The 20,402-nt window shown below is 53.3% G+C and overlaps 7 protein-coding genes across 7 annotated transcripts; 4 read left to right on the plus strand and 3 right to left on the minus strand.

Moving 5' to 3' along the window:
* Positions 1-639: 639 nt before the first annotated feature.
* Positions 640-1,991, minus strand: J4E88_007017 (uncharacterized protein; the record flags this gene model as incomplete). The annotated part of the gene is made up of 2 exons (XM_049400638.1): positions 640-1,338; positions 1,389-1,991. The coding sequence occupies 2 exons, from the start codon at positions 1,989-1,991 to the stop codon at positions 640-642; spliced, it is 1,302 nt and encodes a 433-aa protein (XP_049253586.1).
* Positions 1,992-2,704: 713 nt separating this feature from the next.
* J4E88_007018 (uncharacterized protein) lies at positions 2,705-4,226 on the plus strand (the record flags this gene model as incomplete). Its single annotated transcript, XM_049400639.1, has 3 exons — positions 2,705-2,751; positions 2,803-3,365; positions 3,421-4,226. The coding sequence occupies 3 exons, from the start codon at positions 2,705-2,707 to the stop codon at positions 4,224-4,226; spliced, it is 1,416 nt and encodes a 471-aa protein (XP_049253587.1).
* A 397-nt stretch (positions 4,227-4,623) lies between these two features.
* Positions 4,624-8,490, minus strand: J4E88_007019 (uncharacterized protein; the record flags this gene model as incomplete). The annotated part of the gene is made up of 5 exons (XM_049400640.1): positions 4,624-5,839; positions 5,887-6,194; positions 6,273-6,673; positions 6,719-7,037; positions 7,870-8,490. The coding sequence occupies 5 exons, from the start codon at positions 8,488-8,490 to the stop codon at positions 4,624-4,626; spliced, it is 2,865 nt and encodes a 954-aa protein (XP_049253588.1).
* A 1,054-nt stretch (positions 8,491-9,544) lies between these two features.
* Positions 9,545-10,771, plus strand: J4E88_007020 (uncharacterized protein; the record flags this gene model as incomplete). Its single annotated transcript, XM_049400641.1, has 2 exons — positions 9,545-9,898; positions 9,956-10,771. 2 exons carry the CDS (start codon positions 9,545-9,547, stop codon positions 10,769-10,771), a joined length of 1,170 nt encoding a protein of 389 aa, XP_049253589.1.
* A 1,327-nt stretch (positions 10,772-12,098) lies between these two features.
* Positions 12,099-12,791, minus strand: J4E88_007021 (uncharacterized protein; the record flags this gene model as incomplete). Its single annotated transcript, XM_049400642.1, has 2 exons — positions 12,099-12,677; positions 12,726-12,791. The coding sequence occupies 2 exons, from the start codon at positions 12,789-12,791 to the stop codon at positions 12,099-12,101; spliced, it is 645 nt and encodes a 214-aa protein (XP_049253590.1).
* A 1,017-nt stretch (positions 12,792-13,808) lies between these two features.
* J4E88_007022 (uncharacterized protein) lies at positions 13,809-17,661 on the plus strand (the record flags this gene model as incomplete). The annotated part of the gene is made up of 4 exons (XM_049400643.1): positions 13,809-14,492; positions 14,539-16,050; positions 16,097-16,786; positions 17,251-17,661. 4 exons carry the CDS (start codon positions 13,809-13,811, stop codon positions 17,659-17,661), a joined length of 3,297 nt encoding a protein of 1,098 aa, XP_049253591.1.
* A 1,655-nt stretch (positions 17,662-19,316) lies between these two features.
* J4E88_007023 (uncharacterized protein) lies at positions 19,317-20,219 on the plus strand (the record flags this gene model as incomplete). The annotated part of the gene is made up of 1 exon (XM_049400644.1): positions 19,317-20,219. One exon carries the CDS (start codon positions 19,317-19,319, stop codon positions 20,217-20,219), a length of 903 nt encoding a protein of 300 aa, XP_049253592.1.
* Between the last annotated feature and the right edge of the window lie 183 nt (positions 20,220-20,402).

The raw sequence follows: 20,402 nt of genomic DNA on the forward strand, positions 1-20,402 counted from the left end.
ATCCACAAACGGGCGCTGAAAGAGGTATTATCCCGTTGTCCGGTGGGTGTTGAGCTGCTGGAAGATAGCCAAGAACATGGGGAGACTCTGGGGTGATGGAATGAAGCTCAAATCTTGGTTCGGGAAGGATGCATTGCGATTCATGAGTTGTGCCAAGGCGCAGCCACAGGCAGGCAACTTCGGCGCATCGTCCGCCTAACAAGCTTGAAAGTAGGCCTCGGAATAACTCGCTGATTACTATACCGCTTAGATCTCCGTACGCAGATTTTCTTCTATTTGGCGTGGTGCAGATGCATGAATGGTGTGGTAACATCCGATGACGTCATAGACACGTTCGCGAACGGGAAATCTTAGGCGTGTCTTTACGCGTCGCGACCGCGAGCATGCACATTCATCGCCAACGTTCACGACTCGGAATCGACAAACGTACTTTCACTTCCTGCGCCCATCTCGAAAAACTGTCCGCGTTGAGTATGCGTTCCTTGTGTAAGCTTGGAAGAGCATGGTGCCCGGGGACCTCCCGTACAGAGCCGTGCATACGCATCTTCACGCGACTATCCCTACATCTCAGGAGAGCGTGATCGCGACCGGGATTCGATTTTGGAACGACCATATCTACTTCTACGCTACGCCTTTCCCCTACTTCAACGCTTCGATCATCTTGTACAAGCTGTTCTCTAGGGTGACAGGCGAACGAAGCGCAGACCAATCGTAGTTCAACAGTCCCCAAGCCTCATCCGCTCCTACGAGCGTGTTGGGAGTTCGGTTAGGACGGGTCTGGAGGTAAAAGCTACCTGAGAGCTCCCAATGCTGCCAGCTAACCTGGTACTCCTTGACCATCTCCACCAAGCATTCCGCGTAAGTGGTTTGGTTCCAATACGTTCCATTCTGGATGAATCCCCATTCGGAAATTACCATCGGGAAAGTGTACTTGGTCGCTGGGTCGTCGGGGCTGACGGCCTGGAAGCCCTTCTGATACCACTTCCTCTTGAAGGTCGCGCAGTCATCCTGGGTGGCTTCGAAGTCATACTTGTGGATCTCGAGGACGATCTTGTCCTTCCACGCGAAGCTATCGGGCACGAACTTCGCGGTCTTGTTCGCAGTCGATGTACCGCTGGTACCATTGAGCGTCTTTCCGAGAGGGATGGGGTCAATGTACGTGTCATACGAAAGACCAGAGAAGAAGATTAGCGCATTGGGATCTGCCTCGTGAACGGCGTCTGCAGCGGCAGTCATGTGGATATACCACGTATACCAGTCGACCGGCTCAGCTACCTTCGCAGCTCGCAGCTCATTGCGCAGTCCCATTGAAGAGAATGTCGACCAGTTTTCTTTCGCCTATGCTCGTCAGCATCTGCTCCATAGCAGGCGGTCTTTTGAGTACATACATGCTTCGTCATAAAAGCCAAACCTCGCTTCCACTTCTCCACGTCGAAGTCCTTCTCGCCGAACCAGCCATTGCCGTCGTCATCCCCGCAGCACCAGAAAGCCTTCGATACGTGGTTGTCTAAGTGGATGATGACGCCTTGACGCGAGAGTTCCTTGCCGACAGCATCCCAGACTTGCAGTCTGGTCGTGTTCTTAGTGAACTGTGGGTTCTTCTCCAAGATAGAGTCCAAGACGTCGGTGCCATTGGTGCCTGGAATCGCGTTGAGGACACTCTTTTCGAGAGTCTGGTTAGGACTATTCGCAAGGTAGTCATCCACCATCTGGATCGCGAACGGCATGCGGACCGAGTTGAGGCCGAGCTTAGGAAACCACGATACGATATCTTGGACCGATGAGTGCTGGAGACCTTCAGGAATCATGATCTCTTGGTGACCTGGCCAGTTTGTCGACATGAAGTGGAAGACATCGCCGTTCGCGTCGACTATGTCACGCCCCTTGGTCGACAGAGGAAGTATGGAAGCTGCCCTCTTCAATGCCGATGGCGGCGCGGCAGCAGCAAAGGAAATCAGCAGCAGCCTCGCGGTCGCACGAGTGAACAGCATTTTGAAGTTAACAGGACGAAATGTTGGTTGGTCCTATCAACGTTACGAACGTTTGCATCTTTATGCCGACACAGGTCCACGCGATCGTCTCAACTCAGACGCGTCGATATTCACGGCCAAAGTATCTCCGTCCTCACATGCTAACAGCGCTACTGCAACCCCAGACTTCACTGATAGTACAATGCGGGGAAAGTAGCTAGAAGCCCGGCCTTAGGTCAATGCTACGCCGCTTCCAAGGCTTATCAACACAGCAAGCGAAGGAACAGATACCTCTTCTGGAAGGCCGTCCACGGTTCCAAGAAAGCACAGTCACACGCTTTAAGGCGATACGAGATCAAGCAAAGAATGACGTCCACATCGCGGGCAATGCCCTGGGCTTGTGCAAACGGCCGGGTAGCGGGCATCGGGATAATGCAGATCCCACATTTAGCCTACACCTTAACTTTCAACTCTCGTTGCAAGATGACCCGGTATCGATAACAGCCCCGCCATGCTACGCGCGACAGTTTACGCGTCGCCCGATGTAGGCTTTTTGGCAAGAAGCAACACCTTGGCTACTCTTCGCTTTGCTTCCTGACTCTTCTCTTCGCTCAGTTACGACGGAACATCTAGTAGAAACGGCACACCTCAAGGACCCAGTTCCAAGTGCCATTGCACGAAATTACCTTCGTATCGAACATACGTCACTCACAAGTTTGGATCGCGAAAGCAACATGGGAAGCGCTGTACAGGATGCCAAGATGCCTTCCAAGGCCGCAGTGTAAGCAAACGCGCATGTAAAACGACACAAGCCAATGCTAAGTCTATCTAGCGTGAAGGATGTCGACCTCAGTCAGATCTACTCCGAAAGCGTGGCAGCAAAGATCGTTCAAGTCGCGCAACGCGGTCTCAAGCAACAAGCTCCTTTACAATCATACCCACACACTGTACCCCAGATTGGTCCAGACGCCGGTCGATACGAAGAGCGGGAAGCAGATTTCTGGACCTGCGGCTTCTTCCCAGGATGCATATACGCCCTCCTCGAACGCTCGATACGATACCCACAGGCTATTGATGTCCCAGAACATGTGCGGCCACAGATCCAGGACCAACTACTCAAACTTGGTCGACACTATGGCGTTGCTATCAATCAGATGTCTGGTCGAACAGATACCCACGACATGGGCTTCATCGCACAGCCCGCGTTACAAAAAGACTGGGAGTTGACTGGCAACAAAGAGAGCTTACAATCTGTCGTCAACGCAGCATACGCGCTCGCATCGCGATACGACGACCGAGTGAAAGCGATTCGGAGTTGGGATGTTGCGATCAACGACCGTTACTCAATAACGGATATGTCGACAAACTTCCTCGTCATCATAGATAGCATGTGCAGTAAGTCCTCGTCCACCCCTTCTCTTCCCTTACCCAACTCACCCATCCACTACAGATCTCGACCTCCTCTACTTCGTCGGCCACATACAAAACGACCAAAAGCTAATCGACATCGCAACCCAACACGCCGACTCCATCATCCACGAAATCCTGCGACCAGACTTCTCCTCCTACCACCTCGTAAACTTCGACCCGCGGACCGGACAACCACAAGCCAAGATGACGAATCAGGGTTGGAAAGACGATTCGACGTGGAGTCGAGGCCAAGCTTGGGCGATAATGGGGTTCGCGCAGACGTATTCGTGGACCAAAGATGTGAAATACCTGGCGACGGCGATCCAATGCGCAGAGTACTTCTTGCGTAGATTGAAAGAAGGAGAAGGGAAGTGGCATCACCCCATGGTCCCGTGTTGGGATTTCGACGCGCCACAAGATACCCCCGAGGAGCCGCTACGCGACGTTTCCGCAGGCGTGATAACAGCGAACGGCCTCCTGATTATCCACCAAGCACTCCAGTCCCTCTCTTCAACCACGACATCGCAACTCCCCTCTGGCAACGCCACCAATTTCCTCGACATCGCATTGCAAATCGTATCCCAGACTCTAGACATGTCGTACGACTCTGATCTAGCATCTTTCGAACTCCCCACCAAGAGCATGGTCAATGGGAATAGCGTTAACGGCGCAGCGGTAGCATTGGAGCTCAAGATCAAGGAATCAGGGTTCGAGTGTATACTGAGGAACAGCACGACGAATTGGAATGAGCATGCGCATATGAAGTATGCGGATCATGGGCTGGTGTATGCGGATTACTATCTTTTGGAATTTGGGAATAAGCTTTTGAGGGCGGGGTTGCTGTGATGGGTGTTGGGGCGTTGGGATGAGTGGTCTTTGGCGAGGAATACATGTTGAAGTGAAGCAAATGTGCGTTTTCTGTGAGTGAGCATGTGTAGAGACAGTATGAAGCAAGCTAGCACATAAGAAGAGCAGAATAGGTCAGCAACGAGCAAGAGTCAAAGAACGAGCGGTTGGATTTCTTTTGCGTGCGTGACGAAATGAGCGTAAGGCGTAAGGCGTGGTAGTGTATATACAGAGGTATAAAACGAGCGTGGGTATGTATATGCAACAGCATAGAACGAGTGTGATAGTGCAAGTGTGCACAAACGTGAAGAGAGACATGTACAAGAAAGGTGAGCGGAAAAGTGCGCCACAGCCAACAAACAGCAGGAACGATACCTAGCCGGTCATTGTCACTGGCTTACACAGTGACGTACTCCATGATGACCGAAGTCACAACCGTAGTCTGCGGATCAGCGGGCGCGGTAGGCTCAGGCGCTTGCTCTGAGACGCCCGGTGCGCTAGAAACCTCGGGTGTAGGCGTAGGAATCGATGAGATGGCCGGCGCGCTGGAGACCTCAGATGAGGTTGCAGGTGTAGGCGTTGATACCGCAGGGGTCGAAGCACCCAGTGTTACATACTGCGTAATGACCGACTCCAGGAGCGTTGTTGCAATCTGGGGACCCGCACCACCAGCTTCAGGCACGACTTCCGGAACAGGAGCCTTCTTCCATACAAACTCGCCAGACTCAGCGTTGTAAGATCCGCTCGACTGATCGGCAGGGAGAGTGGAGTTGGTGCCGTCGGGTCCAGGTCCGTTGTACACGGGCGGGTTGCCTTCGATGTCGTCCTTGTATTCGACATCGCCGTTCCAGGTTGGCACCTCGGTGTCGGACTCTGGGATGCTGACTGGCACGCTGAATACGGTGACGTTCAAGCCCTTGGGTGGCTTGTTTCGTGGGATCTCGCTGAAGTCCAAAGCTTGGATGCGCCAGCTGAACTTCTCTTTGAGATAGGCCTGTACTGTCTCTTTGTCCAGGCTCTTGAGCTCGCCGGCCGCGTGCTTCTGTGCGAGCTTCTCTGTCAGGCCAATGTTACCCGTAACGATGTTTGAGGAGCTCATTCGCGGAGAAGACAGGGTTGCGAGCTGACCAACATAGTTGGGGTCCGTAGGCCAGTCGATGGGGTTGGTGCTGGGCTCGCCAAGGAAGGCGCGAACGGCGTAGGAGACCTTGATGTCGGTCGGCATGTTGACTTCGCACTGCCAGTCGGTAGCCTGTACCGTGCGGTTGATGCTGCCTCCGCCTGGAGTTGGGAACGTCGCATTGACTGTCGCATTGGTCTCGCTGAGGCCTTGAGTCTGGGCTTTGTACAACTGATTGATGGACGATGTCAGCGTCGCATTGCTGGGGCTGTTTTCGAGTTCGGGGTAGGTGTATCCAAAGGAGGTCCAGTTGCGAGAAGTGGTTGCAGTCCACATGTCGCCAAGTGCATTCATGTGGAACGGTGCGAGTGGCGAAGCAGTACCAAGAACGCTACCGCTGGCGACAGCGAATGAACCCATACGCTGCTCGGCGTCCTCAACCCAGGTGTCGGGGTAGCGAGTTTGGTACATAGAAATGATCCGATCAATGTTACTACAAACGGTTAGCACTACTCTGAGCATTGCATTCCGAGGACTTACCAGTGATGGAACCAGAAGATAGGGTCAAACGCCGAAACCTCCACTATGCCCATGTGACCCAATCCGAAGACGGTGTGCAGACCATCGTGTAGAGTCTCGAAGTTTCCGATCTTGCCACCGTTCGCCTTGTTGCTCACTTGGCTGAAGGGTTGGTACGTCGTCAACAATTTGTATAGCATATCGCGGAGATTGGGCTGCTGTTTGCCAACTCGATCGTTAACTTCGCTGTTGCGGCTGGTAGCATTGGCAGCGTGGGGATCAGCCGGGTACCGAATAGTGTGGTTCCAGTACTTGAACTCAAACTCGCTCTACTTGTGTGTCAGAAGCCAAGTTCTTCAGGATGCTATCATCATCGCGGAGCGTAGATGTGTAGAATTGAGACGTACCAGGGGAGCGAAGTCATCATACTTCAGAGGATGGAAGTCGTATTTGTACAGAGGGTTGGGGATATACCCTGTGGTCCCATTGGGAAACGTGACAGTAGCCGTGAGGCAACGCACGTTCTCAGGAATGACACCCTCTTCACTGTTTGGCGGATCCATCGCCCAGTCCCAGTAAGGAAGGCGAACTCGGTTTGCAATATCCAAGGCCTTGTTACGGGCTTCACCGATGGGATACTCATTGGCAACGTCGACCGCGCGATCATGGAGAACCTGCTCGAAGAGCGCGAGATACGGTCTGTGCCACGGACCGAACATGCTGGACCCATGAGGACAATATCCCATCATCTCATGACCAGCTGTCCCGTTCACATTGTCCCATTTCTGGAATGGCACTCCGTGTATCCCTAGAGATGTTAGTTGAGCCTCTGAAAAGGACACGGATCCCATACCTGCGACCTGGAAGTAAGAGATCTTTTGATCTTGGTCCATGGCCTGAAAGCGAGCAAACGCTTGGATAAAGATGTTCCATAACTCCGTGTCTTTCTGCAATTCACGGAGTTCCTGTCGGGGGTGTACTCCAGTTCCTTGGACTCCGACAACACTGAAGTAGCTGTCGTCTGCCTTTGCAATTCCACAGGAAGGGCCATTGGTAGAGTTGGACACAGCTTGCACGCTTGCCAGTAACGAGAGTGTGGTAGCCAGACCAGTGAAAGAAAAGAGTGATTTCATGTTGGCCAACCGGTAGCGAATGAAAGTGATCGTCAAGATCTGAACGAATGAAAGCTGCAACAAGTTGCGAACGAAAAGAATGAATGTCACTAGGACTGAAAGAGAGACTGGGCAAGCGATGCTGTGATGGGATTCTGGATGGACATGATGCTGTATATAAGATGTCCGTAAAATGAACGGCTGATGGCACAATCCACTGCCCCGCTACCTGTAAGTGACGTACCGCGTTGTAGTACCGGCACTTCATGCGTAAAACATCCACCAGCTGTCAAAAGGCAGGTGCAGCAGCGTGCACGCCGTTGTTGATCGGCGCATCCTTGCCTGTAGGATGATGTTCGAAACATGTTTGGTTTCTTCGCATGAACGTGCCAAGGACGGAGGAGCACGAGGTATGGACTATGAACACAGACAATCGGAATCCTGTAGCGTATTGTCGAGCTTCATTGGGGGTCTAGTACCGGTGTCCATGATCTCAGTATAACTGCGCTTGACCGTTGACTTAGTCGTCCTGGCCAAGACGCAGCATAGACAGTTGAGTATCTTGGGGATGTCTCATCCCCACCGGCTAGTCGAGAATCAAACATCGGCACGAGCGGGCCATCTTCGATCGGTGCAGTATACTGATTGTGGCTGTGACGTGGGGAAGCTGTGTGATGTTGATTGTGTGAGATGGCAGGGCTGCGGCACAGACCACCACGGCATGGTGCGACGCTCACAGAGAGCAAATTGACGAGCAACCGAAATTCAGGCACCTATCAACTCGGATGTGACGGCCTGGAATGGTCGATGCGATGAAACAATGTCGGCACGCAGCGATTGCTAACCGGCAAAATTGGTGTTATCGTGATTTTGCGGGGGATGTGCTTCATACACTTTCCATAGTGTCGGGAGGCATGGAGTCATCGACATCACGCGCTGTCAAAGTGCGTTTCGTGTCCTTGAGTTGTTTCGCCTGGCTGCTCTTTCTCTTTCTCGAACCTGCATTATCAGATGCGATGTGCAATCTTGCCCACTTTTTGACTCTCTTGAAAACTTCGACTACTGGCGCCGGGAGCCCGCCCAGCTGAGCAGCTGAGATACCGTTGCTTCTCGTTAAGACATCAATAGTCGTTCGAGCACGCGTGATAGCTGGGTTCAGAGATTGGCCAAAGACGGTGTCACCGAACGATGTCAACGCAATGTTCCTCAGAAGCAGCATGTCGCCAACTTTGATGCTCTCTAGTGTCTGCAGTAGTTGATTTTGAACGTGGTTTTGTTCGTTGTTGGACTCTCGGGGTGGGCGCAGCCAGAACGTGACCTTGAAGTCTGAGCGCGTATCATCCGCAACGATGATCTCCCATAGATTCATCTTGTATCCGCCCTTCCGAACGAAGACTTCTTTTTGTTCCGGAGTCGCTGTCACAACGCATAGTAAGTTTGGTGTTGGAGTTTGCGGATAGATCGCTCGTAGACGCTGTGCGCTAGGTAACAATCCAAGAGGCGTGATACTCATCTTGGGCGCGACTTTGACGAGTAGTGTATGCTCATCGACTTCGCCTGGGCTGTCAAAGTCCGATAGAGTAGTTCCGAAAGAAGTAGTCAAGAAGGATGAGGAGCTGACACTCTTGTCGGTTATATCGTCTGGTAGGACCTGAGACGACAGTAGCGTGTCGTGGAATATGAGCGAATGCTCAAGATAGCCAGGCGTGGCGATTGACGTATCCTCAAAGGCGATAGATATATCCAAGTGCGTTGTATCTTCCTGTAAAAGCGACGTATATCGACTCACGTTGGGCAGCGAAACATCTGATATGTCTTGACCTCGTATATTTCCTGGGAGAAAAGGTTGTGACCATCCAGTCTGGAGCCGAGCGTTCTTAAAAGGCAGTCCGCGCCACTTTAAGGACGGCGTGGATTCATTTGCAGGTGTAGAAACACTTGTCGCTGTATCAAAGGGACGGCAATCCTCGACTGCCAAAAGTGTGTACTCGTTAAACTCTAGATGGTTGCGCAAGGGCGCTCCATTGAGCATCTTGAGCCGCATCTACGCGACTGACGCGTCTACGCGTACGTGTTGGATCGACGCGTGCGCGATAAAGTCATGGGAACAGCGTCGTTCTTCGAAGTATACTAGCGTAGGATGTATGCGAGGGTTATGTGGACCCGAGTAAAGAGGAGTCGGAGAATGTGAGGATGTCCGGGCCTCGTCCAGCAAATCCGAAGCTGGGAGCATAATCGTCGCCTAATCTGATAACGCGAGGTCCGAAAGCCGAAGCAATTCACCGAGACAAGAAAAGCAACATAAGAGGCGGTCAGCTTCCGTGAAAAACAGCCGTAACGACGTGTATTCGGTGTTACTCAAGCATCTTCGTATGTACCAGGCAGCAACGGCCGTGAACGGGCGTGAAAGACATCATCCAGGTACCAACCACTCCGTAAGCGTCGGCGTCATTGCGCGCCCACATTCCGCGGGCTTGGCGATCTAATCGCCGCATCTGATATAAAGATACGCAATGGCACCTTCCAAGACGCCCCACCGGCCGATAAACGCCTACCGAGTCCCTGCCATGTTGCGCAACCTGTCCTACAAGCTGACCTCAGCACTCTCGTCGTCAGAAGTTCCTACGTTGGCCAAGGACAGCGACGAATTCACCAAAGCGAAGAAGACGGAGGAGTTGTTCCCGACCACCGACCCCGCGGTAGATGGCGACGATTGCCTGCACGACTGTGCTAGTTGCAGTGTCAAATACCCGCGCAAGTTCGAGATTGATGAGACGGAAGAGCTGTATGGGCACGTGAAGGGATGGAGTACGCATTTGATTGTGGCGACGGGCAAGACGGATTGGGTACGCGATGTCGCAGACGAGAAGGGCAGCATCATGGAGGCGGTTGACAGGGGCGATGCAAAGCCTAGCAATGGGGTGAGTTTGGAGATATCTATCGTTAGGTTGTGTCGAGTGCGAGCTAATTGGGTATAGAAACTCATGTTATCCGCCTCCAATATGCCCGTCCCAGACCACTCGGACCACAGTTCCATGGTACTGCTGCTACCATCATGGCAGTTCATAGACAATGTCACGCCTGCGAACATCCCCGAACTTATCACCGACTACATCAACCCCGGTCCTACGAACAATACCCCATTGCGCGCACGGAAAACTGCCGCGCTACCACCTTCACAAAATCCGGGAGAGACTTCTTCCGCCGACGCCGACGCGCCCTCCTCCATCCCCCCGTCGATACCCGCACCCCAACTCAAAGCCCGACCATGTCCACACAAATACCTCATCTTAATGTGCAGTCAAAAGACACGAGACGCGCGTTGCGGCCAGTCCGCTCCTCTTCTACAAAAAGAGTTCTGTCGACTGCTCCGTCCATTGGGGTTATACCGCGATCTACACGACGAGCGACCGGGCGGCGTAGGAATATACTTTATAAGCCACGTTGGAGGCCACAAGTTCTCGGCAAACGTCATGGTCTACCGACACTCTTCTGTTGTCACACGGCCCGAGAGCACGAATGGCACTGCCAATGGACATACCAATGGTGCGGAGAAGCGGCTCGCAGACCTGAAGCTTGAAGATGATAATGGGCAGGAGGTTCTGCTGGATGCTAATAAGGAGCAGGAGGCAGAGGGTAATGGTGAAGCTGCGCAGTGTATATGGTTGGCACGAGTGAAGCCTGAGGATTGTGAGAATATTATCAAGTACACGGTGCTGCAAGGGAAGGTGGTAAAGCCGGAAAGGCAGCTGCGAGGTGGATTTGATCGATGCAAACAGCTAGCTAGTTGGTAATCGACTCTGGAGCACTACTGTATCCGCCAACTCAGGTGCTGTTTGAGCGCTGGGTAGCTCATGCCTTGTCTCTGTGACTTCTTGTGGCGTAGTTCCCCGGTCCTCGCTGTATACATTCGCCGACTTTACGCTCTTGTTACTTGAATGTCGCAAGCGAATCCAGTATATGGCGACGATGACAGCCCCGATGATCGTCAACCCGCCCATAACGCCGCCAATGATCGCGCCGATATTGTTGGTGTTTACTGCGGCATCATTGAGAGAAGACGATGAGCTGTCGCTGACAGTTGCAAAGCCACTGGAGGTTTGTCGTGGGCTGTTTCGCAGAGTCTGTGGTGATGCATCGCTAGGATCGACTCGGTCGACGGTTGTGGTGACAGTCTCATAGACTATTTGACCTGGTATCAAATTGATGCCTTCTGTAACTAGGAATGATGCATATGGCTCCTGTGTTGGGAACAAGATTGTGGTATCTGGTCCTACGGACACTGTCACGAGTTCCTCCAAGCCTTCGGTGCCCAGTACTATCGTAAGCGTAAGGAAACCTGTTGAATCCACTGGAGTTAGAACGTCCACAATTTGCTATTTTATCGTTAGATGGCACGTTGATAGTAAGATTGATGGAAGCCAGACCCTTTTCATTTCAGCGCGCTGTGGTAGGTGTCTCTTTGAAGCAGCGAGCAACGTTCTCTGGTGAGAAGGTGAAGTAGTTAAGATACCGTGAATTAGGTAAAACTTGCCATGTTTTTGTCCCAACTCGCAGCGTGAACAGAAGCCCCCCTTAACGAAAACATTGCTGTCACACCAATATGCACCGCCGCGGTTGTGTTACCTGTATTAGCATGCAACAGTGTAGCGCATACAATATGCGCGAATAACTTGACAAGTTCCTTTGTAGTACCGGGTATGTACATACTAGCTTGCATACAAGGTCAGGCTCCATATGCAACTGATCACGCGCAGAAAGGAGCAGGCATGCTTGACTCGAACGCAATATGGGGTATCATTTGTGGTATGTCGCTTGAGCATCTGTCTATGGTGGGCGTCGGTCGCATTCTATGGCCTCTTGTCCTCGAATTAGTGACCTACGGTGGACCCTTCCAGTTTTTGTGCCTTCTCGTTCTCACACCATGCTCGACATTGCTGCTCGTGGTTGCCTCTGCTCGACGAAAGTGTTTGAGTGGACCAGAACTCGTAGTCCACTGGAGAACTCCGAGCGCAGAGAAGACAGCTTCCTGAGGGTACTGGCCACCACGAAGAAGCTGTGAAGGACGCTTGAATCGCTTATATCACATGGCTTGTTGTATATGCACATACACGTCTCTTCTCAGCCTGCGGCCTCCTTGACTTTACCACCTGGGTTTGGTGCTTCGTCAATGAACTGCGGTGGCGCTGTATCGTCGAGCATGAAGTTGGGCACGCCTGAGGACTCTCCGATGCCCTCAAAGTCAACCTCGTCACCCAACGCCTCCAGCTCAGCATCCAGCTCCGACTCGTCCACGTCTTCCGGTACGTCGTAGCTGCGGCTTATAGCGTCTTGTATATCGTTGCCCATATCCATAAGATCCGCCATCTCGTCTTGCAGCTTGTCGATCTTATCAATGTTGACTTTGCCGTATTGCTTCCGTAGCTCTTTGGTCGTTGTCTTCATTGCGTCGATGGTGGTCATTGTGTTCTTGAGATTGTCTTGCATCATGCCGGCCTGCTCCATGTTCCACGATTGCGCCTGAAGTTGGTCGCGCTGCGCTTCGTATTGCTTCCGCTGCTGGAGGACTTTGAGGGCTTTTTGCTTGATGGCGGTTTTGCCGGGGCCGTCGCGCATCTTGGCGAGCTTCTGCTGGTAGGTGGACAGCTCAGCATTGAGCTTGGCGAGCTTGACGTCGAGACTTTCTATGCGTGTGTCGACCTGAGCGCGTCAGTATTGGAAGGGTGTTGCCTAATGGATGGAGCCTACATTGGAGATGGCGCTGTTGAGCGTGGGCTTGGGCGCGGTGCTCTTTGCTCCAAACAGGCGGTTCATGCTGGTGGTGTGATATGCGGGTTGCCGGCCGGAGGGTCGTGATATGCAGCCGAAGGGAGAGGACAGGCGTGGAGTGTGTTGGCAGTGTGGGGTGAATGGCAGGCACCGAACGGTGGTCGTAGCTCCGGCAGTTCCCGCTAACGTCATCGATCGTCACGTGGGCGCTAACGATGGACCGACCCTGAGATGCCCAAGCAGGATTGCCATACATTGGAGTGTCCCATGCCATGGCAATTGCCGACATTGAAAAGCTAACAAAAGCAACCATAGTACATGATGAGGCAATATCAACAGTTATCCATAAATGAGTCAAATGAACTTTCTCACAGGCGGATGCCGGCATGCGATGCCAGATGCAAGATGCAAGATGCACCAAACCATCACACTGTTGAAGATGCTACATAACTATGAAATCCTCCAGCATGCGCGGCGTTCACGCCATCAGCACTAGCTCGCATGCTTATCTCGAGCAACTACTGGGTCCCAGACTTGTAACCAGATACAACTGGCAGTCTTCTTCCAACTCGCACGTCCTGGTTGATATCAGGGAGGTGCAAGTGATCTGCGGGCCTGGCACGCTATCCGTACTACGCAGCTTCTAGCCTTGCCTGTCACCACCAAACCCAACAATACCCACAACACTCCGACTCGGGAGACACAGACGTTTTCGCAGCCTGTATCTGTAACGACGCCGCGCAACAGTCGGTGCATGGGTTGATCTAGAGCCTCGCGCGCTTTTCGTTTGCCATTGCCTTCCCCGCGGCCTCGTTCGCCTAAGGTACCTGTCCCACCTGTGCAACACAGCCCAAGCCACGAACACGCGCCCTCTGTCTCACTCGAGTCGCTCTGCTAACCCGCCCGCCGCCGTGTCCAGCTCTGCACGGCGTGTCCTTCTATGACGCATTGGTCGCCGCAGTAAATCTACGCATGTGCCCCACGCTGCTGCACACGCTCTCGAGTGCCTCGCCCGACCCTTCCCCTGCCCCGCCCTTGTAGCCGCAAACCACCGCAACCACCATGTTTTGGCGCTTCGGCGGGTACGCGCAGCTGTCGTCGCTCGACAGCATCCTCGACAAGCCCGACGTCACCGTCGAGGAGCTGCTCGACGAGTCGGACCTGATACAGGAGCTCAAGCAGCAGAACTCGAAGCTGATAGAATACCTTCGCGATGAGAATGTCTTGGAACGCCTGCTGCGCTACGTTATCGCCGCCAGACCCGACCTGCCCCCCGACGACGACACCGGAGGAGAGCCTGCGCACGAGGCGAGGAGTCCCAGTCGGACGGGCTTCTTCGGCAAAGTCAGGGCGCGCTCGACGTCCACCACCAAGTCCGATGCGGGCGATAGTGAAGAGACCAAGGAGGAGCGACAGCGCATGAAGTACGCCTATGTGTCGTGCGAGATCCTATCGTCCGAAGTATGGTCCATATCCGAGGCGGTCCTCGAGAACCAGGACACCTTGCGACAGTTCTGGGCCTACATCAAGCAGCCTGCGCCGCTCGACCCCGTCCAGGCTGGCTACTTCACCAAGGTCAACGAGTCGCTGCTCGACCGAAAGATGGAGGAGATGCTCGACTTCTTCAAGTCACTGGACAATGTTGTAACAGACATGTTGCAGCACGTCGACTGCCCCGTCATCATGGACCTGCTGTTGAAGATCATCAGCCTTGAGAAGAGCGAGGGCGGACAGGGCATTGTTGACGTAAGTCGTCACATACACGCTTGCTGGCATAACTAACAGACTCCAGTGGCTGCAACAACAGAACCTCGTTCCCCGCCTGATATCATTCCTCGCCCCCGATCAGTCGACTTCCACACAAACGTCAGCTGGCGACTTCCTCAAGGCTATTATCACGATATCCGCAAACGCTACCACGCAAGACCAGTCCGTCATCGGACCTAACGAGCTTACGCGCCAGCTTGTCTCCGAACAATGTCTGAAACAACTGATCGACTTTATGCTGCAAGGCGGCAACCCGCTGACAGTCGGTGTGGGTATCATCATCGAGGTTATCAGAAAGAACAACTCCGACTATGATTTGGAGAATCAGATTGGGCCGGTACCCAAGAACTCAGACCCCATCTACCTGGGAACACTGCTTCGCCAATTCGCCAACCACATCCCGCAGTTCATGGAGCTGGTTAATAGCTCAAGCCAGATCGTGACACAGCGCGATGGCAGCACTACAAAGAAAAAGCGAGAGCTCAAGACAGCCTTTGGCGAGAAGATCGAACCGCTTGGATTTGATCGGTTCAAGACTTGTGAGCTGATGGCCGAGTTGCTGCACTGCAGTAACATGGCTCTGCTCAACGAACGGGGCAGCGAGGCTGAAGTCAGGAGGCGAGATGCTGAGCGGGAGCGTCTCAAGGCTGACGGCAAATTGACTTCAGCGATTTCCGGCAACCCAGGCGATTTCTCCACCAGTGTAGATAGCCAAGGCTTCCACCATGCGCGCGCCCCATCTATGGACTCTCCTGCAGAGATAAAACCTCTGCATGTACAGAACAGCTCGGAAGACGACTTTGAAAAGGTTGTCGCGCCGGAAGTCGCTGTCGAGGAGGCCAAAGACACGGCAACGGAGAAAGAGCAGATTGGAGAGCCATTGGAGCCCTCGCCGAAGCTGCCACCGAGAGATGCGCCACAGGAATCGTCCGCTGCCAAGACGGCAGGCGATGACGGCGAGTTTGTTGACGAGCCTTTGACACCACCCAAAGACGCTGCAGCACCTGCTGAGAAGTCTGCATCTCCACCTAAGCCTGCAGATGATGCCGAGTCACCTACGTCAGCCGGCCTGAGTGCCAAGGTCGATGAACTTGAACTGGATACCGACACCGTTATGAACGACCGTCAGGAACCACCGACAGAGCCTGCGAAGACCGAGAAGTCGGATACCGACGTCAAGACCCCGCCATCTCTTCTCACACAGCAGCTCAACCAGACCTCGGATGCCACAACCGCTGAACAATCCGAAAGCCTCTCACCCCATCCAGACGACAAGCCAGCGCCACTGTTTGCGGGTAAGAACCGCAAAAGTGAAGCCGAACCAGCTAGCATCGACACCTCGCGCTTCACCGCACCAGTAGCAGGATCAGATCTTTCGGAGATAACTCCTATTGATGAGTCTCAGAGTGTGCGTTCGGTGGTATTCGGCAGTGCCGAGGATGCTGCCGGCTTCGAGATTGACATTGACGGTACGCCTGTTGTTGGCGACTTGCTGAAGATCACATTCGTTGAGAACAAAGTTGTACCAACGATACTGGTAAGCCCACTCGACTTCTTTCAGTGATGTATGCTAACTTTTCCAGGACTTCTTCTTCCGCTTCCCGTGGAACAACTTCCTACATAACGTAGTATACGACGTCGTTCAGCAAGTCTTCAACGGCCAGATGGACCGTGGATACAACCGTCAGCTAGCGATTGACCTCTTCGACAATGGAGGCATTACCGAGCGCATTATCAAAGGACAGCAGGAGAGCGACAAATCGCACCAAGAAACGTCCATGCGACTAGGATACATGGGTCACCTCACCCTGATCGCAGAAGAGGTGTTGAAGTTTACAGAGCGACATACCGATGAAGTTTTGTCGCAGATGGTCCTAGAGAAGGTCCACGCTCAAGAGTGGGTGTATTATGTGGAGCATATTCTGGCCGAGACGCGAGAGCGCGACAACGCCATTCTCGGAGGCGTACGACCCGACATGAGTGTCGGGCCCAGACAAGCTGTGCTCAACGCCGTCAACGCGGCAAACAACAACTTTGGAGGCGATAGTGGCGGGCTCTCTAATGCAAGCCTCGCCAACAACGGCAACATAGGCCTCGACAGCATGGAGCTCACCAATGCTGGTGACACTGAGGGTGGTGGGTACACCTTCAGCGGAGGCTCCTTGCTTAGTGGCTTTACTAACTCGAGTGACGAAGAAGACGAAGACATGGACGATGTCGACACCGAGAGAGAGCGGGAACAACGACAGGGACCTGTCGACGACTCCGAACAAGTGGGTGAAATCTCATTTGACGATGCTGATATGGACTATCGATAAGTCCATGGCCCCGAGCATACACACTATACCACGAATGTTTCCCGCCCTTGGTGCGTTTCCTTTTCTTATACTTGTTTGTATCATGAGCGGGAACGGACAGACGGCTCGCATGCTAGATCTATGGGCCTATCATCATCCTTTCTGTACATACATTCCTTGCGCCATCCGACAGGGTGTATGATACATGTAGTAATACGCATCGTGAGATGTGGTTTCCTCTCATCTCCTTTGTGTGATGTACCACTGGATGATTGGGCTTCATTGATCTGGTATGGTGTCCTCTTTCCTCTTCGTTTCCATCTGCTTGTTTCCCCTTTGTTCACCCTTTCTCTGTAGATTCTGATTTGCTTGCGTTCCATCTCCGCCCTGACGAGTCGCACCTACTACCATTGAACAGCTCCGCTAACAATCCCTTCCAGCCCAGCATCCCACCGCCCCTTCAGATCCCCCCATCGCGCGCCCGCCGCCAATTCGCCCTCCGTCTCGCCCAACGCAAAGCGCAGCTCGAATCAACGCGCGAAGCAGAAGAAGACCCAGACGACCCTTCCGCCCCGAAAACTCAAGAACAAGAAGAACGCGAAGGGCACCAGCGCTTCGCACGTATGTTCGAAGGAATCGAAGATTCTTCCGACGACGACAGTCTGCATAGCATCGAAGGCATGGGAGAAGACGAAGAAAGTATACTAGGCCGCATCGAAGTTGAGGGCCAGGAGGTGGGCAGGAGGAGTCCGATCAAAGTGGCTAGTCCCGAGAAGGTGAGTAGTCCGGAATTGGAGCGGGGTCCGAGTGGTGGGGAGGGTAAGGAGGAGGAGAAGAGGGTTGTGGTTTAGTATGTTGTTGTTTATAAGTATGGTGGGTGGGTAAGGCGCGGGCTTTCATCAGCGGTATCGTTGATGTGTTGTTCGATGTCGCTGTTGATGGGCATTGCGAGAATTCATGTAGGTTTACGCGATGGATTGGCATGATATATGTAGTAATGCATGGTTATGAGATACCCCCTTCGATCTATCTCTTGGGATATTGTACATTACGTTGAGCTTGAGCACCTAATATAGCCGCAACATGATGATGTCGTTGGAAAAGTTTCCACTTTGATCTTGTATTGTGCCGAAGACGAGGCAGGTACGACGTTGGCGAACAGTACCTACCCAGATCGACGCACACGTCATGTGACTTGGCGACACGCTAAGTAGATCCTTAGCGCGTCCGTCATCCACCCTTCCCTACCATCAACACTCAAAGACTCCACACACAAATCCCACACCACCCACCACGATGTCCTCCCAACCCGCTCCTCCCCGCCCTTCAAACGACCACCGCCGCACCTCCGGCGCCCCCAAACGCCAATCCATCCTCCCAAAACCGTCCTCCATCTTCCTCGACACCACCGTCCTCATCGCGCAGCACGCGCAAATCACCGGCACGCACCCCGTTACAATCGGCCCTAATACCGTTCTACACCCCCACAGTAAACTCAGCAGCGCAGTTGCACCTGTTGTCCTCGGTGAGGGCTGTGTAGTTTTTGAACGCGCGAAAGTGGGTGTTGGTATGGGTGCTGAGGGGGATGCGGAGGGGAAGAGGGGCAGTATGGCACCTTCTGCAAGGGGGAGTGGGAGTGTGAGGGAATCTATGCGCAGTGAAGGAACGGTGCTGGGTAGGAATGTGGTTGTTGATTCTGGGGCTGTGGTTGAGGCGGCGGAGGTGGGTGAGGGGAGTGTGGTTGAGGTTGGTGCTGTGCTGGGGAGGGGCAGTATTATTGGGAGGGTACGTTTACTCCCAGCGTTTTGGTCGCTTCTCGGGAGGTTCAGGCTAACATACTGTAGTACTGCACTATATCGGCTTCTTCCGTTATACCGCCTTATACCCGCTTGCCAGATTATACGGTCGTGTATAGTGGAAATCAACAAAGGGTCGATCGGACGCTGCAGTTAAGACCGGAGATTCTGGAACAGAAGATGGCGGTGCATGCGAAGCAGTTGGATATGTTTAAGAAGCTTATTCCCAATAACATTGCGAAGTGGTCTTGAGGGGAGGACGTACTCGGGTCTTCGCGCTATCCTTCGGATTCGAGACGGGACGAGCTTCGACACAACGCCTCGACGACATTCTTACACAAAGTTCGGCCTACAGCGGTTCCAGGGGTGAAACAGTTTTGGGCAGTAAAAGCAAGGGATTTCCACGAGACTCGGCGCTGGTTGCCTTGTGAAAGCTATGGATAGTCATAGCAGAAGCAATGGCAGCAGTGAAAGTAAGGTATTCCTACGGGACTCGGCGTTGGCGGCCTTGTGAAAGCTTCGGAAAGCCATAGCAGAAGCAATGGCAACAGCCTTTCACCGAACAGTGGGCCCTCTGGGACTATCTCCGGATTGTATATGTACGACGCACCTCCACCGTTCACGACAAGAACCACCACACCATTTAGCTCTACCGCCATTCGCATTCAACCATATCAGCACCAGCACCAGCACCAGCATTGCGACCAACAATGCCTCTCTACACCTCCAAAGCAGCCTTCGTCGCTTCGGACATGAAGGCATGTCCCATGCCGCCCTCCGACCCCTCCTGTCCTATCTGTCGCGAGGACCTCCAGCCTCACGAGCCAGAAGTCTTATCCGCGAGCCCTTCAAGCAAAGTCGCACAGAACGGTAACCCCATTACGAACGGTTCCGCCCATGACCACGACACCACCGCCGCCAACAGCGCACCCGCCGAACCAAACGAAGATCACTCCCCAGTCAAGGTGACCTGCTGCAACAACATCTTCGGCCGCAGCTGTCTAGAAGCCTGGCTCACTAGAGGAAACAGCTGTCCATTCTGTCGCGCCGAGTTTTTCCCATCGCAGACTGTACCAACGGAAATGACATTCGAATGGTTTGCTCAACTCATTGAGAGAGCAGAAGCTCGAACTGACGCGAGGTTGGAGGCAGCGAGAGCTCGATATACAGAGGGCATGACGGCGGCGACAGCTCGGTTCACAGAGGGCATGGTAGCTCGATACATTCAGCGCATGGAGGCTGCGGCAAGTGGCATTACAGGCATACGTAGAAGGGACCTGCGTACGCTTGAGGCTCTGCAGCAGGCGGGTCCAGATGAGGAAGTGGCGGACCAGGATGACGCTGAGGATGAGTCTGAGTTGTCCTCTGAGTACGAGTCGGAGGATGAATCTGATTCAATGCCCGAGCTAGAGCCGTTGGATGAAATGGAAGGGTACTACTCGGGGTCTGGGTCTGTTCTGAGCGAAGATGAGGATGACGAGTCTGAGTTTGAGGATGAAGATGAAGGTAGCGGTGATGAGGACGGTGGGGGCGATGGACCCCCGGAGGGACCTGGATCTGGAGGCGCGGTTTGTGTTGAGTGCGCTCATACAGGTGCTTCAGTGCGAGCCTAGAGTGGCGTCACTGGAATAACGAGTGTAAAGGGAGGTTTCAACAGGCTGGAAAAACTGATGTATTCATTCTTCCTGTTTGCGTTTCATATAGTCATCCATGAAAACTCATGTCGAAGTAGCACTTGCTTCAACTATTACAAGCTCAGCATCTATTATACTCATCCCCTGACTTTACACGTCTAC

The sequence above is a fragment of the Alternaria novae-zelandiae genome (genome assembly GCF_023758075.1).
Source record: "Alternaria novae-zelandiae strain BMP 2774 chromosome Unknown scaffold_14, whole genome shotgun sequence".
In the NCBI taxonomy this organism is placed as follows: Eukaryota; Fungi; Ascomycota; class Dothideomycetes; order Pleosporales; family Pleosporaceae; genus Alternaria; species Alternaria novae-zelandiae.